The sequence below is a fragment of the Mobula hypostoma genome, chromosome 4 (genome assembly GCF_963921235.1).
Source record: "Mobula hypostoma chromosome 4, sMobHyp1.1, whole genome shotgun sequence".
In the NCBI taxonomy this organism is placed as follows: Eukaryota; Metazoa; Chordata; class Chondrichthyes; order Myliobatiformes; family Myliobatidae; genus Mobula; species Mobula hypostoma.
The window spans coordinates 157340980-157356307 of NC_086100.1; the positions used below are offsets into that span (position 1 = coordinate 157340980).

A 15328-nucleotide genomic window follows, 5' to 3' on the forward strand; every position below is an offset into this window, starting at 1 on the left:
GAAGGCGCTTGAAAATATGAGTTATATTAGGCCGAAACCCACTGATTAAATATCAACAAAAAAACCTTGTACTTTAGTGAATCAGTGGGAAAATGTTTCCACCCCCTCCCGCAAAAAAAATGCTTCCCCAAGTTACATTTTGATTTTGTTAAAATTGATTCTATTGAACACATAGGTTTAATTATCCACAAAAAAACAGGTCTGGTAGTGGGGTTCAAAATAGGACTGTTTATTTTGTGGTTTGATTAAAAAATTCTCTGTGTGTGCTGGTAAATTTGCAAAATCTCTTAGGTCTCCGCCTGCAGAGTCTGCTCTGAATCTCATTAGAGTTCCGGGAGGACAATTGTAAATCTCTCCCGTCAATCAGAGCTGTCAATCAGGCCAGCGGCGCAGCTTTGATCTCCCCTCTCCCTCCTCCTCGCCTCGTTTTTTTTGCTGCAAGAATCTCCGACGTCTCCTAATACAACCAACCAACTAGTCTTCTGGGCTTGCTTTAACTAGCTTCACTCCCAAGACAGAGAGAGAGAGAAAGAGCAAGCAAAGATAGAGTTTGCATTTAACCAGAGAAGGGGAATCAGTACTTTATCTTCTTGTTGGAACTTGCGCTTTCACTATTTTTATTTCAGAGTTTAGGTATATACATACAAAGACTGGCTTTATTTAATAAAAGTCAGATTTTTCTCTCTCCCAAGACTGTCTACACTACCCATAAATTAATATTGCTACATTATTAGATATAAACTTCCCCTCCACGGTATAAGGGAGGGATGCCGCAGTTAAACGGCAGTGGCGACCCAGAGTTGGGTGCGAACGACGAGATGATTTCGTTTAAAGACGAAGGAGAGCAAGAGGAGAAAATCCTGGCAGAGATCAGTGGCAGCGAAGAACGGGATCTGGCGGACCTCAAGTCATCGCTGGTCAATGAATCGGAGATCAACCCGGGCAGCGGAGACAGCGGCGGTAGCAACTCGCGGGAGCCCGAGGTAAAATGGGAAGCATGAAGCGAGAGCGCGGACACAACCTCCTTACGTTCCCTACACCCTCTGCCCTGTCCTCTCTCACTGAATACTTTCAACAGTCGCTCAATAACCTCTACTTTTCTCTCTACACCCTTCCCCCCGCAAAAAAAAACCGTGTTACCGACTGTGTAGGTGGGCAGACGATTGCAGGTTAACGAGGATGGCTTTCGGGATAAAGTACGCCGTCCGGGCACCGAGGAGGGTGAGGACCCCGTGTTTTATTTACATTCTGAATCAAGTGTGCGTTTTGATTACTGAAAGAGTACAATTCGCCTGCAATATCCCAGTCTCTTGCTGGGCCTCTTTATAATATTTGCAATAAACTTTTTAAACAGGGAAACGGCAGGATGGAACGATGGGTCCGGCCTTCTGTGGTTACCAGCCCAGCTACATTATGATCCCTAACCTTAGCAATGAGCCGTATGTGAACAACGGCTCCCTCTCCCCTCCGGGCGCCAGAACGGTGAGTCAAGCGGCTGCAGCCGCACAGTCGTTAACGGATAAACCTCCCGTCCTTCACTTTTACATGGGCTTGGAGCGGTACCATTGCCCGCTACGGGTGGAGCACCGTACAGCTCACCTGTCCACGTTGTCCCTTAGGTTATTGATGGGACTGTTGCTTCACTCAAGTTGTACTTATTGTGTGTGTGTGTGTGTGTGTGTGTGTGTGTGTGTGTCTGTTAGCGTGCGGTAATGCATTGTACGATCAATCTGTTAATTTTAAATCCTTCAATATAAAATCTGCACATGACCTTTCCTCTTTGACTTTGTTTTAAATTTCGGATGGTATGTATGGTAGATAGGAAATTGTGTTACGTCGCCTCGCTGCCTCCGCGCACACAGAGCGACTTTAAACAAACACAAGCAGTTTTAGCCGCTAACTTTAAAGAGGCCGGGAGGAGGCACGTTTTCAGTGATTTAATGCGAGAAATAAAAGACGTTTTTAAGAAGATAGAACAAGGGGGCAGTTATTTGCAGTGCTTGTCTTTTCCACAATCCCTCGGGGGATAGGGAGGGTGGGGAAGAGTCTTGACTGAAGGAGGGTGGTTCTGGTGTTTGTCAAGGAGACTCTGCATTGCCGCTTGTCTGACTGCAGCGATTTTTTTCGGTGGCAGATAGATCCCATTCTTTAAATAAAAAGTGGAGCTGAGATTGTGTGAAGGCTGTGAACTCAAAATTTCATGGTGGAATTAAGGAGATGCCTCCAGTAGCAGAAACCGTAATGTCGGAGTGCTTTGGCTTCAGTAAGTGCTGCAGAACTATATGTGGTCACTTGAATCTACCATGGAAGTTGATTACCTGAAATGAAAATTTACCGAAACACCACAAGGTCTCCTCGTGAGCCAATCCGTTACAAGGTTAAGCATCTAGAGGAAAGGCTGGTTAAAATCTTGGTTCAGATGCTACATGTCAAGCTTTGAAGAAGTACTGTATTTTGGACCATTACGAAGCACATGTGTGTATGTGTCTGTGGGTTTCACCGTTTTCTGCCCTGGGTGTGGGTACAGTAAGAAATTGAAGGCTTGACATGCTCTAGTTTTAACCATTCCCAGACATTACTTCACACCTATTGGTCAACTACCCACTTGCGAGCTTGGTAGTTTCCTAGTGACAGTTCAGTTAGGAGGGGATCATCTGCCTCTGCCTGAAGTAATTTATATACCCTGCGTTGGTTGATGGTCTACCATTAGGTTGTGGATAAAATTGTAGCAGAATGATTATTAGTTGACATATTGTCAAATGCCCACAATAAATATATTTTAAACCGTGGGGCAACTACATGTTTGGGATAATTATATATAATCTCTTAGTTTTTTTTTGCTTTTAGTCTCCGGAGCATTTTTGAAGAAGTCAGACAATCTAGTGATGTCTTTAGGGAAATGTAAAAGTGATGACTGTAAATATGAACTGCTTACGAAGAAAAAGGAATTCAGGATAATTTTCTTTTCAGAGTGATTCATATGGGGAATGTTTTTCCTCGTGGCATAGTTGAAGGAAATTGTGAGGAATTGTCAGGAAGCTACATGATATACGATGGGGACAGAATGGATAGATTTGCAGATTGAGTGATGTAGGCGGAGGCCTATTTTCTGTATCATTCTAGGCGTAGATTGGTCGAGTTGAATGGCCTTTCCCTGTGGTGCGAACACTCTACATTTGTACAAGGTACTTGATAGTAAATTACATTGATTAGCGTGGACATATCTGCTGTGGTGATGTCACACGGCACTTTAACAACAATACATTGGCCTATTTCTGACGCATCTGCACCAATTTACGGTGGAACTGCCAGATGTTTGAATAGTTCTTCAGGTGGACCCGAATTGACAGCAACAACCCCCGCAGCCCGAAGTTTTAAAGTGTGGCTTTAGGCAAATGCAATCCTGCGGCATTCTGTGGTCACCCTGCGCATGGGGGAGGGGTGGGGTACTGGAGTTTTGAGAGCTTTTTCAGTGCTTGGATCTGGTTTCTCTTTCCTCCAAGGCCTTTTAAACCCAGTGTCAAACCAAAAGTGGCCAGGATTTGTTCACCAAGTTAAATGTTATCTTCATCGTAACTACAGGACATCCCTTTCACACTGCGCCTGATCCTTTTCCTAATTAATCAGGTAGTCGGAGTAGGGGGTTCCAGCTACCTGTTTTTTTTCAAGCAGAAATTTATTTTGGTGTGTGTTCTGCAGTTGTGAGGACATGTGTGCAACAGGATCAGGAGCGAAGCGGTTGTGGATATTACACACTTGTAATGTGAATAGTTCTGACAGAACTGGGTATAACACTCTGTTAACACGATAGAATTCATTCTGTGTTGGTGTTTACATGCTACTGTTCCTTTGAAGCTCGGCATATCTCAGACGGTTTCAAATTACAGCCTTGATGCACAGGGTGAATTGCACTGAGGTTGGAGGTACGAGGCAAAAGAGGGCGAGAAGACCGAAAGGTTGTTCAGTTTTACTTCGGACATTTAGTTTTGCTTTGTAGCAGGCGCCGTTCAATACAAAACGCTGCTAAAATACTGTGGATGCTGTTAATCTGAAGTTTAAATGGAAAATACTGGAAGTGTTCAGCCAGATACGCAGCGAGGTGCATGTTAAACCTCCGTACATTAAATAGCAAGGTTTCTCATTGCTCAGAGCAGTGGCAATGCAGATTTGCCACTACAGTACAAATTAGCTATAAATCTGAAATCTTTTTGAAGGTAAACTGTTTTTTAAGGTGTCTGTTGCCTTTGCTCTTGGATTAGAATTTATGTGTCCTGTTCAGTGAAAATATGAGATTAGTGTTTGATTATTGAATTCAAGTAGAAAAATTTATTAGTATTGGAGAAAACAATTGGTACCGTTTGCTCTTTGTAATCGAAGTAGATGTACACCATTTTGGTTAATCAAGTGTAAAGCAAAGGTTTCCATAATGCTTATAATACAGGATAAAGATTTCATGTTTTTGTGAACAGTCTTGTTAAAAAGGAAGTTGAAATGTACAATTCTGTGTAAAAAATAAATCTGTGTGGGTGCTAAAGAGTGAGCAGCAGATTGACTCAAAAGTAAATGTTACTCATATTTTGTATGCCTAGAGACCTCACCATATATCTGCCCAATGTGGTCTGTGGTAGCCCTAATGCTCCAAGGTAAAACATGTCACAACTTTGTTCAGTTTGTTCAGGGCAGGGAATCTTGGAAACAAGGGAACATGTAGTGGTCCTAAGTGTTTTGTCTAATCTGTTTTACAATACTGAGCAGATCAAAAATCTGCAAATGGTTACTTTCACCAGAGGCTTCTGATTACCAAGCCCACATGTAAAGATGCCTTCTAACACGTACCGGGTGCAATTCTCCCATCATCCCCCTGCTTACTGATCTGTGCTAGCAATTGTCAGTGAAGTTCTTGTTCTTTTCTTATCCTTTCCCATCCCTAACCTCTTCTAACCCTACTGCTCAGATCTCCGCATTTTTCCAGTGCTGGCATCTTCTGCTTCTTCCTGTCTCCAGCTATCTAGGCCTCAGGATCTCTCCTGCTTCCCACTACCTTTATACATTTTAGATCTACAGTAAGTCTTGTCAGTCACCTGTGCTGATGTCCCCTATAGTTTGGTGTCAGTTCTTGTCAGATTTTGTCACTGCAAAGTGCCTAAGAATAACTAACAATGTTAAAAGTGATATCTAAAAATGCAGGTTGTTGGTCATTGTCACTGGCTTACCATTTTAAGGTAGAAAGAATAAATTTTCTGCCACTTAGACCCCTTCTGTATCAATCACAGTTGTACGATGCTTATTTGATTCTCTAATTTATTCCTTTTGCATCATACAAAGGAACAGTTTAATTTCTTTGGTAACTGATATGGCAATTATGGGGTTAGATTTGTTTTGCTGTAAATCCTATTATTAGGTGTCTTAAACCTTCACTCCTTGACAGATTGTACGTGTCAAAAGGGATGGTCATTTAAAGCAGGGTTTAGGTATTTGGCTCAGTATCAGTGCCAGTCTGTGAATAATGCAGTCTGCTTCAGGTGAGGCTCATGTGATGGCAAGAATGCAACAGTACTTGGTTTTGCTAGACACGTGAGAATCTTGCCTCTATTGTTAGAGGTTGAAACTAAATTTGGCACTATATTGATTGTTGTTTTGGTAAGCTATCATTTCTTAATTTCTCAGAAAAGATTTTGCATTATTGGTCTAGACTTAATTAGGACAAAATAAATTATACACCAGGACAGAATAAATGATACACACTTTACCTTCCTTAGTTTATGACGGTTATATCACCTATGTCACATAATAGGTGTGAGGACTGGATACAGGTGCCCTGGATAAGGAGGATGTTGTTTGCCCAGGGTGCCTGCTATGGTTCAACATTCAGTAATCTGCCTTCATTGAAAAGTGAACTTGACTATGACACATGACGCTTAGTGAAAATGACCTGCTGTGCTCAAATATTAAAATAGAAAATTATCAGCTTTGGCAGTTAACAACGTGCATGGTCTGAAATGATGGTCACTTTTCAAAAGTCCAATAGAAGAAATTCTTTTGGAGAAGAGCTTGACTAATCATATAACTGGAAAGATCAGAACATTTTTGATGATCTGATTTTCCAAAGACTAGAGGTGACATATTTTGATTCAGTTTTCAGGAGACAAATATATGAAAGGTTATCAAGGACAGGTAGAAATAAGGAGTTGAAGTTATGATTCTGTTGAGTGGTAGAAAAGATTCAAGGTATTGAGTTGCCACTCTTGTTCCTAGTTCATACATCTACAAGTATGTAGCCAATGGAAAATGTAGTACTGTATCACTCAGGGGTGCCTCTCCATTCTGTATTGCCTTCTGTTATCCCACACCTCTGTATTTCAGGTTTTCACAGTTGATTGGGTGGTGAGTCCCTTTCCTTCCTATTCCACTCCACAGTTACACAGAAAAGAAAAATCACTTTTACGGGTTTCACCTTATATAATAGCAGATAAGTGATATAAATCTGCTTTTGAGTTAATTATAATAAATTCAGAAAACCGATCGAAAACCAAGATGATGCTTCATCTTATGTTGAAGGAGCACTGTGCTGTTTCAGAGATATCTTTAGAAAAATACATTACAGAAAGGCCCACCTGCCCTCTCAAGTAACTGTAAAAATACCCCCCAAAACATCCCCAGACATGGTGATATTTTGAAGGTAAGTGAAGACTCCTGGAAATACTTATCACACATTTCCAAGCAGTTATCATTGTGTTACCCTTTGTGGGAGTTTACACTGTACAAATCACTTGTTGTTTCCCATATTACAATTTCAAAGCATTTTGTTGATTGTGAAGTGCTTTCAGAGGTCCTGAAAATGGCACAGAGGGTGCTATATAAATGCAATCTCTCTTGCTTGGTCTTTCCAAGCAACTTGAAGCAGATAGCAACACCTTCTGTAAATGTAAGTCAGTGAACTAACGAAAAGGTCTATTCCTAAAAAGAAAATTTATGGTTTTAAATTCAGTGAAAAGATGCAGCAGGTTATTCTACTGTTTATTTAATTTGGAAATGTTTTTATAGGAATCCAGAATGCTTTAAGCATACTATTAAAACCAAATAGAGTACAATGCTAACAATTGTGGTTTACTTTCGTTGTTCAGACATTGTGGAAGCAGTTGGTGAAAAGTATAGCTGTTGACAATTCTGGATTAAGTAAAATTGACAAAACTGATGTACCCTGTGCTTTATTTTACAAAATATATTTACAAAATAGTTCAAAACTCACCCTGTGGGTTAGCAGATTACAAATATCCCAATCTGTTTAGTATCACTTTTCTTTGGAGTTATTAATCCTTTTATTATCCAGCAAGCTAGTACCTCTGATAAAAGAGGGGCAAAATCATTTTGATTTGGGCACTTTAAATATTCATAAGTCACATATCACATCGGATGATTTCTAGGCTTCTGTATTTAATCCCTTATGATCAAGCGCCATCATTCCATAAGGTATTCAATGCATTTTTGCATGTTAAGGTTGTAAATCATGCTGGCTGCCCTTGGCTGTAACCCATGAAGCCAGTGCTATTTTCTACATTATCTTTAAATGATAAATTTTGTTGTGTTACCTCTCAACTGTGAAGGCAGTGCATTTATTTTGTGTTCAGTTTTTTTTGTGCTGATTGGCAATGCATTATTGCCCAAAACGAGTTCAGCAATATATTATAGTCACCCAAAAATGTAACGATCGTACATACACATCTTTCTCCTTGCTAGAGAATATTACCGTAACAAACAAATACAATACCAAACCATATTGCTGGAAAGAACTTGACATAAGATAGTCAACTTCTCATGTTGACGTGCCCTGTGTGGAGGTGCTGGATGAATTGGTCCTGACCTGACACCCCCATTGGTGTGACCTTGCTTCCCACTGTTAGAATTAACAACAGGCAGAGCTTCAAAGGCTTGCTTAATGACGGACCAAAGCTTCAAAGAAGAAAATATTGCAGAGTAACCATTAATGAAGAGGGATCCCGTAGAATTATAATGAAAAGCATTAACTCTCTTATTTTACTGTACGACATTCTTGGTCCCCACCGAGTACGGAGAATTCCCTGGGTCATTGCAACTGACAAGTAAATATTAAGTATAAGTATCTGCTGTTGAAATCTTTTTAATCTTATTGATGAGCAACAAAATTTATTCTGATTGCTGTGTGTGTAACATACCCGAGTAGAAATGATGTGGAGCTCCGTTTATAATTTCATAGCAGTTTTGAGACATTCGGAGCAGCCAAGGTTTTTATTATCAAGGAATTTATTTGTGCTGTTAGCTCTATTTCATTTAACATGAAACCGGTGTAGGACTCCACATGGATTGGAATGTATTTTAAATGTTGCATATTATAAACTATGGGAATGTGAATCAAGAGGTTATGTCAGCTTTTAAAATGTTTATATTTTGAAATATACTGCCTGTTAAACCGTATGTTCGGTGTTGTCTTATTCTGGCCCACTTTAGCTCCTCAGTCACTGATAGCTTCACACATGCTTTTGTTATTCATTTGCATGACTTACTGTACAACCTGCCTTGCTCCACCCTCCCTGAATTCGAGGTCTTTCAGAATTCTTCTGCTTTTTTTTTAGCCTCTCACCTATCATTCCTACGCATGCTGAGGTTTCAAGTGATGCCTCCGTTTTAAAATTTGAATTCTTGTTTTTAGATGCCTCCAGAATGTCACTCCTAAATCCTGTTATCTTCTCCAGCTCTGCTTGTCTCTGAGAGCCTCATTCGTCCTTTATCGTGAATGTTACTTCTTTGCCATTGGTTGCTGTGTCTTTAACTGACAAGCCTGACATCTCCAGAATCCCTCCTGAAGTCACTCTGCCTCTTTCTCTTGCTTTAAGATACTCCTTAAAGCTTACCTCTCCAACCAGGCTCTTGGTAATACTTTATTTTCTTAAGTGAGTGGATTAGTATCAAATTTTATTTGAGACTGTTTCTATGAAATGCCTTGCAACAAAGAATCATAGACAATTCCCGACACAGAAAGAGACAATTTGGCGTCAATAGGGAATGATGCTGGATATATTGTAATGAGAGATGCAGAGATGGCAGAGGAACTGAATGCGTATCTTGTATCAGTCTTCACAGTGGAAGACATCTGCCGTATACCAACATTCAAAATTGTCAGGGAAGTGAAGTATGTGCAGTGAAAATTTCGACTGAGAAGGTGCTCAGGAAGCTTAATGGTCTGAGAGAGGATAAATCTCCTGGACCTGATGGAATGCACCCTTGGGTTCTGAAGGAAGTAGCTGGAGAAATTGTGGAGGCATTAACAATGATCTTTAAAGCATCGATAGATTCTGGCATTGTACCGGATGACTGGAAAATTCCAAATGTTACTCCACTGTTTAAGAAGGGTGGGAGGCAGCAGAAAGGAAACTATAGACCTGTTAGCTTGACATCAGTGGTTGGGAAGTTGTTGGAATTGATTGTTAGGGATGAGATTACCTGGAGGCACATGGCAAGATAGGCCAAAGCCAGCATGGTTTCTACTGCAATTTTTTGAGGAAATTACAAACAGGGTAGACAAAGGAGATGTAGTAGATGTGGTATACTTGGATTTTCAGAAGGCCTTTGACAAGGTGCTGCACATGAAGCTGCTTAGCAAGATAAGAGCCCATGGAATTACAGTGGGGTTACTAGCATGGGTGTAGCATTGGCTGATCAGCAGAAAACAGAGTGGGAATAAACGGATCTTACTCTGGCTGGCTGCCAGTTCCCAGTGAAGTTCCAGAGGGGTCGGTGTTGGGACCGCTGCTTTTTACGATGTATGTCAATGATTTGGATTATGAGAGTAATGGATTTATAGCTAAATTTTCCAATGATACAAGGATAGGTGGAGGATCAGGTAGTGTTGAGGAAACAGAGAGCCTGCAGAGAGACTTAGATAGTTTTGGGAAATGGGCAAAGAAATGACAAATGAAATACAATGTTGGTCATGCACTTTGATGGAAGAAATAAACGGGCAGACTATTATTTGGATGGGGAGAGAATTCAAAATGCAGAGATGCAAAGGGACTTGGGAGTCCTTGAGCAGGATACCCTAAAGGTGGAGTAGGTGGTGAAGAAGGTGAATGCAATGTTGGCATTCATTTCTAGAGGTATAGAATATAAGAGCAGGGATGTGATATTGAGGCACTATAAGGCACTCGTGAGACCACACTTGGAGTATTGTGTGCAGTTTTGGGCTCCTTATTTTAGAAAGGATGTACTGACATTGGAGAGAGTTCAGAGAAGATTCACAAGAATGATTCCAGGAATGAAAGGGTTACCGTATGAGGAACGTCTGGCAGCTCTTGTGCTGTATTCCCTGAAGTTCAGGAGAATGAAGGGGGATCTCATAGAAACATTCTGAATATTAAAAGGCCTGAACAGATTCAATATGGCAAATTTATTTCCCATGGTAGGGAAGTCTAGGACAAGAGGGCTCGACTTCAGGACTGAAGGACATCCATTTAGAACAGAGGTGTGGAGAAATTACTTTAATCAGAGGTGGTAAATCTGTGGAATTTGTTGCCACGAGCGGCTGTGGAGGCCAAGTCATTGGGTGCATTTAAGGCAAAGACAGATCAGTTCTTGATTAGCCAGGGCATCAAAGGGTATGGGGTGAAGGCGGGAGAGTGGAGATAACTGGAAGAATTGGATCAGCCCATGATTGAATGGTGGAGCAGACACGATGGGCCAGATGGCCTACTTCTGTTCCTACATTTTATGGTCTTATGGCCCATCGTTTCCATGTTTGGCTGAAAAACGTTGCCCAGCTCAATCCCACCTCTCTGTACCAGGTCAGTTCTCCTGTTTGCTGTGGCATTGTGAGCATGCATCCACATACTTCTTTAAATGTGACTAGGGTTTCTGATCTATTCAGTCAGTAAGTTCCAGATCCTTATCATCACAACTGGTATGAAAATTGGGCCTCTAGTGTTGTAGGGCACTGGGCTGATTTCTCAACTTCTGCAACTGACATTGGTTGCCCAGAGTCTGACCTTAGTTGCTAATATGAATAGCTGAAGTTGTTTTCAGGCTCTGTTGCATTATTATAAGTGATGAGGCAGATTGGCGATTGATATGATGAGGCAGTCAGGGTCAAAGGTTGTAGCAAAATAAGTGGACTCCATTCTAGGGTCGAAGTTGCTCCAAGCTTGTGATGGAAGTCAGTTGTCACTTCACTAAGTCATTGATAATCGTGGCCAAACTGTTGCCAAGGATTTACTCCGGAGGATGATTTGTTAAACAGTGGGGTTTGCACTGGAAGCATTGAAGGACAGGGATTTCCTTCATATCATTTCAGATAACTGTAAATGCCAATATAAGAAAGATGGGAAATGCTATCCAGTTGTCTATATCCTTGACCTTTCTGTAAGTTTTCCTGTAAGTTTTCCTCTACAACTCTCCACTGAAAATTACAATTGCATCTGCTTCCATCACCAAATTCCAGATTCAGAATCTGGCTGAATATTGGCTGAATGTATCTGTTACATTACCTTATTCCTGTTGAGCTAAGGCAAGCACTGCCAGGTCAGTGATGTGCATTTCATTTTGCTTTTACCTGTGCAGATTATTCAGTCATAGTTCAACATAATTTTAGGCTTGGAGTGTACTTGAATTCATCTTTGCAGTAAGTACATGCCGAACAATTGCATCTTGTATTTGAGTACACCTTTGTTGTATTAAGTATTCCAAATTGTTTCATGGGAGGATAAGGGAAAAAAGTAATATCTACAGGGTTTTAGGATAGGTGACTGAAAGTTCTGCTGAATGAATATTGTATTTGTTTTACATTAATGCTCCAAGCTGGTTTGAGCCAGTGAAGAGAATGAGTGGGCTGTTTGTATTGTACCTCAACTTGTCCCCAGCTTTGTTCTTTATGCAAACCTGTCATGTTTCTGGTTTGATCCCAGCCTTTCCAACAGAAGAAACTCCTCATTTGTTCCCACTTTTCTCATCTAAAACTTGGGCAGTGGCTGGTAGAATCTGATCCCAGTGCCCTCTACCCACCCAATCCAGAACATGTTCTCTAGTCTAAATAAAATGTGTCATTTTTCTTTTAATCTGGAAACCATATGCTCTTCATTATTCTGCACCTTCTCGCAATGATTTTGGTGGTCCACATACTTGAAGCAGCAAGCAGTATTGGTGCTGGGTTCTGCAGGCATTCTTTCCCCAGGTTATGCAGTATGTAGTAAGAATTTGGTAGCTAGAATGAGCATGTTTCCTATTTTATTTCCCAATCCTGGTTACTCTTTAGAAAACTGGAATAGAAATTAAACTTTATTCATCTGAAAATAAAAGGGATACTTACTCAGATTCTGAGCTTCTCTTTGCCAATGATCCATATATGGGTATCGGGTATGAATATCTGCACAGCTGTAATTTTTAAAACCATAATAATTGCACCTTTCACAGGTAAATAACATTGTCACTATTGTAACATAGAGGAATGAAGCATCCAAATACTACATACATTGTCCAAAGAACAACATGTCTAGATATGTATTTTAATGAGGTTTGTCGAGAAATAAAGACTGCTGGATGGACCTTTTACACAAAAAATATAGACTCTTGGCCTCATAATCTATCTTGTTATGATCTTGCACTTTATAATTTACCTACACTACGGTTTCTCTGTAGCTATTACACTTTATTCTGCATTGTTATTGTTTTACCGCTCAATGCACTGTGTAATGACTTGATCCGTATAAACAGTACTCACGACATGTTTTTCACTGAATCTTGGTACATGTGAGAATAACAAATCAGTACCAATGCCTATACCAAAAGAATATTCACGCATTACTTCAATAGTGTTAATGGTTACCTTGGTTTAACAACTAATCTGATAGAGAAAAGCACAGCAGGGTCAGGATTATCTGCTCAGAGCTGGGTCTTGTAGGATGTCTTTGTATCAGAAGAGCCATCAGCGTTATTTGTGAGCAGAAAAGCATATCTTTCTGGTGAGTCCAGGTATAGCAGGTAGAATAACAGTTTATCAAATCCTCTAGGAATAGCTCCAGAGGGAACCTTTATATAAAATGCTTTGAGTTAACCTGCAAATATGTTCGATCAGTCGTAGGTGCACCCATACCAGGCAAGACAAAGCCTAGAATTACAGAGTTAGAAAGCACAGAATGGGCTCTTCAGCTCTTCCTATCCATGCTCAGCTTTTTTGCCCACCTACACTAATCCCTTTTGCTCACATTAAGGACCTATTCTAAGCCTTGTGTATTTAAATATCTGTTTAGTGTCTCTTAAGAAAAAGTGACCCTACCTGTCTCTACCACCCAATCTAGGAGCGAATTGTAGATATGAACTAGTCTGTGTAAAGACACCCCCTGTGTGGCAGCAATATTTGGTTACATGGACCTCTTATTCTCATGCATGTGTTTGTCCTCTCTTTCTCAACACTGTATGGTTGGGGGTTCGTGTTATTTTTCTTTGTTGTGCCAAAATCAACAAGAATTGGGAGGCAGGGCAGAATTGAATGCAACTTCCTTTGACATTTTTTAAACAGTTCTTTTTCAAAAACAATCGAGAGTAAAACCACAAAAATATCTTTGCAGTGAAAGCGAGTCCCCATATTGGTTGGATTGAGGTAGTATGAATAGTGATAAATTGTTTTGAGGTTAAGATCCCAGTGAAACTAAACTACTGCTAATGAGATGATTCATTTTATGCAAGTAAATCCAGTAAAGAAATTAGGAGAAACATCTTTACCCAAAGATTGCCGAACTTGGTGTCATAACGTGAATAGAAATATATTCAATCTTGAGTTAAATATGTATCTGAAGGCGAAAGGAATGGGACGATATGTTGACAGAGAAGGTGAAGTAAAGAAGAGCAGGCTATGTCTCTGAGACTAAAGAGTCTTATTCTATGCGTAATATTGTAGGAAATACACTCTCCTAATGACAGGCCTCTCTTGCAATTTTAAGGCACCAAACAAGGAATGGTCCATTGGCTTGTCAGTTACGCGGTTCTCACTGATACTTTTTTAATTATAGTACCGGGACGTCAGGGCTTTCTTTCATTTCCAAACAATCATCCTCTTGCAAGCTGAATACCTTTGAACTTCTAGTGTACTTGCTTGGAGACGTCCCTCACATTTTAGGAGGATCTATTTAAATGGAACACCCTTAAATGGGAAGTTCTATCTATTTCAATTGTGAATGAGCTATGTCAATAGACTCTTTATGGTATGGAACAGAGTATATGGTGCGCAGTGAGAGTCACTGTAAGTGGTCTCACCGTTACAGAAATGCCATCACTTTTACTAAACATGCATACACAATAGCAGTTGCACAGAGTACTCCAGTTGCAAAGTTGATTTCTGTTCACCCTCAAGTGGAGTAAACTTGAGAAATGGGGTACATTATGAGCTGGCCCTCTGTGTTAGAGATTTAATATGAAAGAGCAACGACAGTGATGAGAGTGGGCCAAACAGTCTGCTTTCGGCATGTAAAAGGTGGTCAATATCTGAGCAGCGGCCGATCTGAAACCTATCTCCAGGGAAATGAACAGCAATACAGATCAGGTGGATCATGCCACAGGTGGCCACAGGTGGCCAACATGATGCCATCCCTAACCCGCTAAAGCCGTAAGCTCTATGCGAGATTATCGCTGCCAGAAGAAGACCTGGTTGTAATGTACCCCACATCCCGAAACCTGTTGCATTTGTCAGTCAGGCCATGTTAGTCCCAGCAGCCGTTGCCTTCCCAATCAGGCAGAAGGCGTTGTCAAGGAGAAGGACAAGGCGGGAAATGAAAGGTGAATAAAATTTTAATCACAAAAGAAAGTCATACAGCTCATAAACACAAGATATTCTGCAGAAGCTAAAAATCCAGAGCAACAACACAAAATGCTGGAGGTACTCAGCAGGTGAGGCAGCATCTAAGAGAGGAATGAATAAATGACGTTTTGGGCTGAGACCCTTCATCAGGACTCAAATCCTGATGGAAGTCATATAACTCCGTATTATATGAATTACGTATGAAAGTGATATAACACTTATTTCCCAATATAAACATGACAGATCCTGCTGCTTTTAGTGACAGATGTATTGATCAGAAATATCATTTCTCTGGAAGCAAATGAAGGCAAGCAGAGGGACATGAGCAGTGACAGTCTGTGTTCTATTCTACCAGCAACTGTGTCAGTCACTAACCTCACCATCTTAAGAAACAGTTAAAGCCAAAAACAAGAAAAAAAACTAAAACTATGGTTAATTGTGCAGGCTTGGTTTAATCTTTTGGCTGCGTTGAGCCCTCAGGGTGGTGGGTAGGCTTTGTACACCAAGGTGCCG

At 40.6% G+C, this 15328-nt stretch overlaps 1 protein-coding gene across 2 annotated transcripts in view; it reads left to right on the forward strand.

Moving 5' to 3' along the window:
* Positions 1-463: 463 nt before the first annotated feature.
* lef1 (lymphoid enhancer-binding factor 1) overlaps positions 464-15328 on the forward strand; it is a 177483-nt gene continuing 162618 nt past the window's right edge. For both annotated transcript variants that reach the window (XM_063046806.1, XM_063046805.1), the window contains exons 1-3: positions 464-983; positions 1152-1221; positions 1355-1482. In XM_063046806.1, coding sequence (XP_062902876.1) covers positions 768-983; positions 1152-1221; positions 1355-1482 — 414 coding nt within the window. In that variant the 5' untranslated portion in view covers positions 464-767. The remainder of the gene's footprint in view (positions 984-1151; positions 1222-1354; positions 1483-15328) is intronic.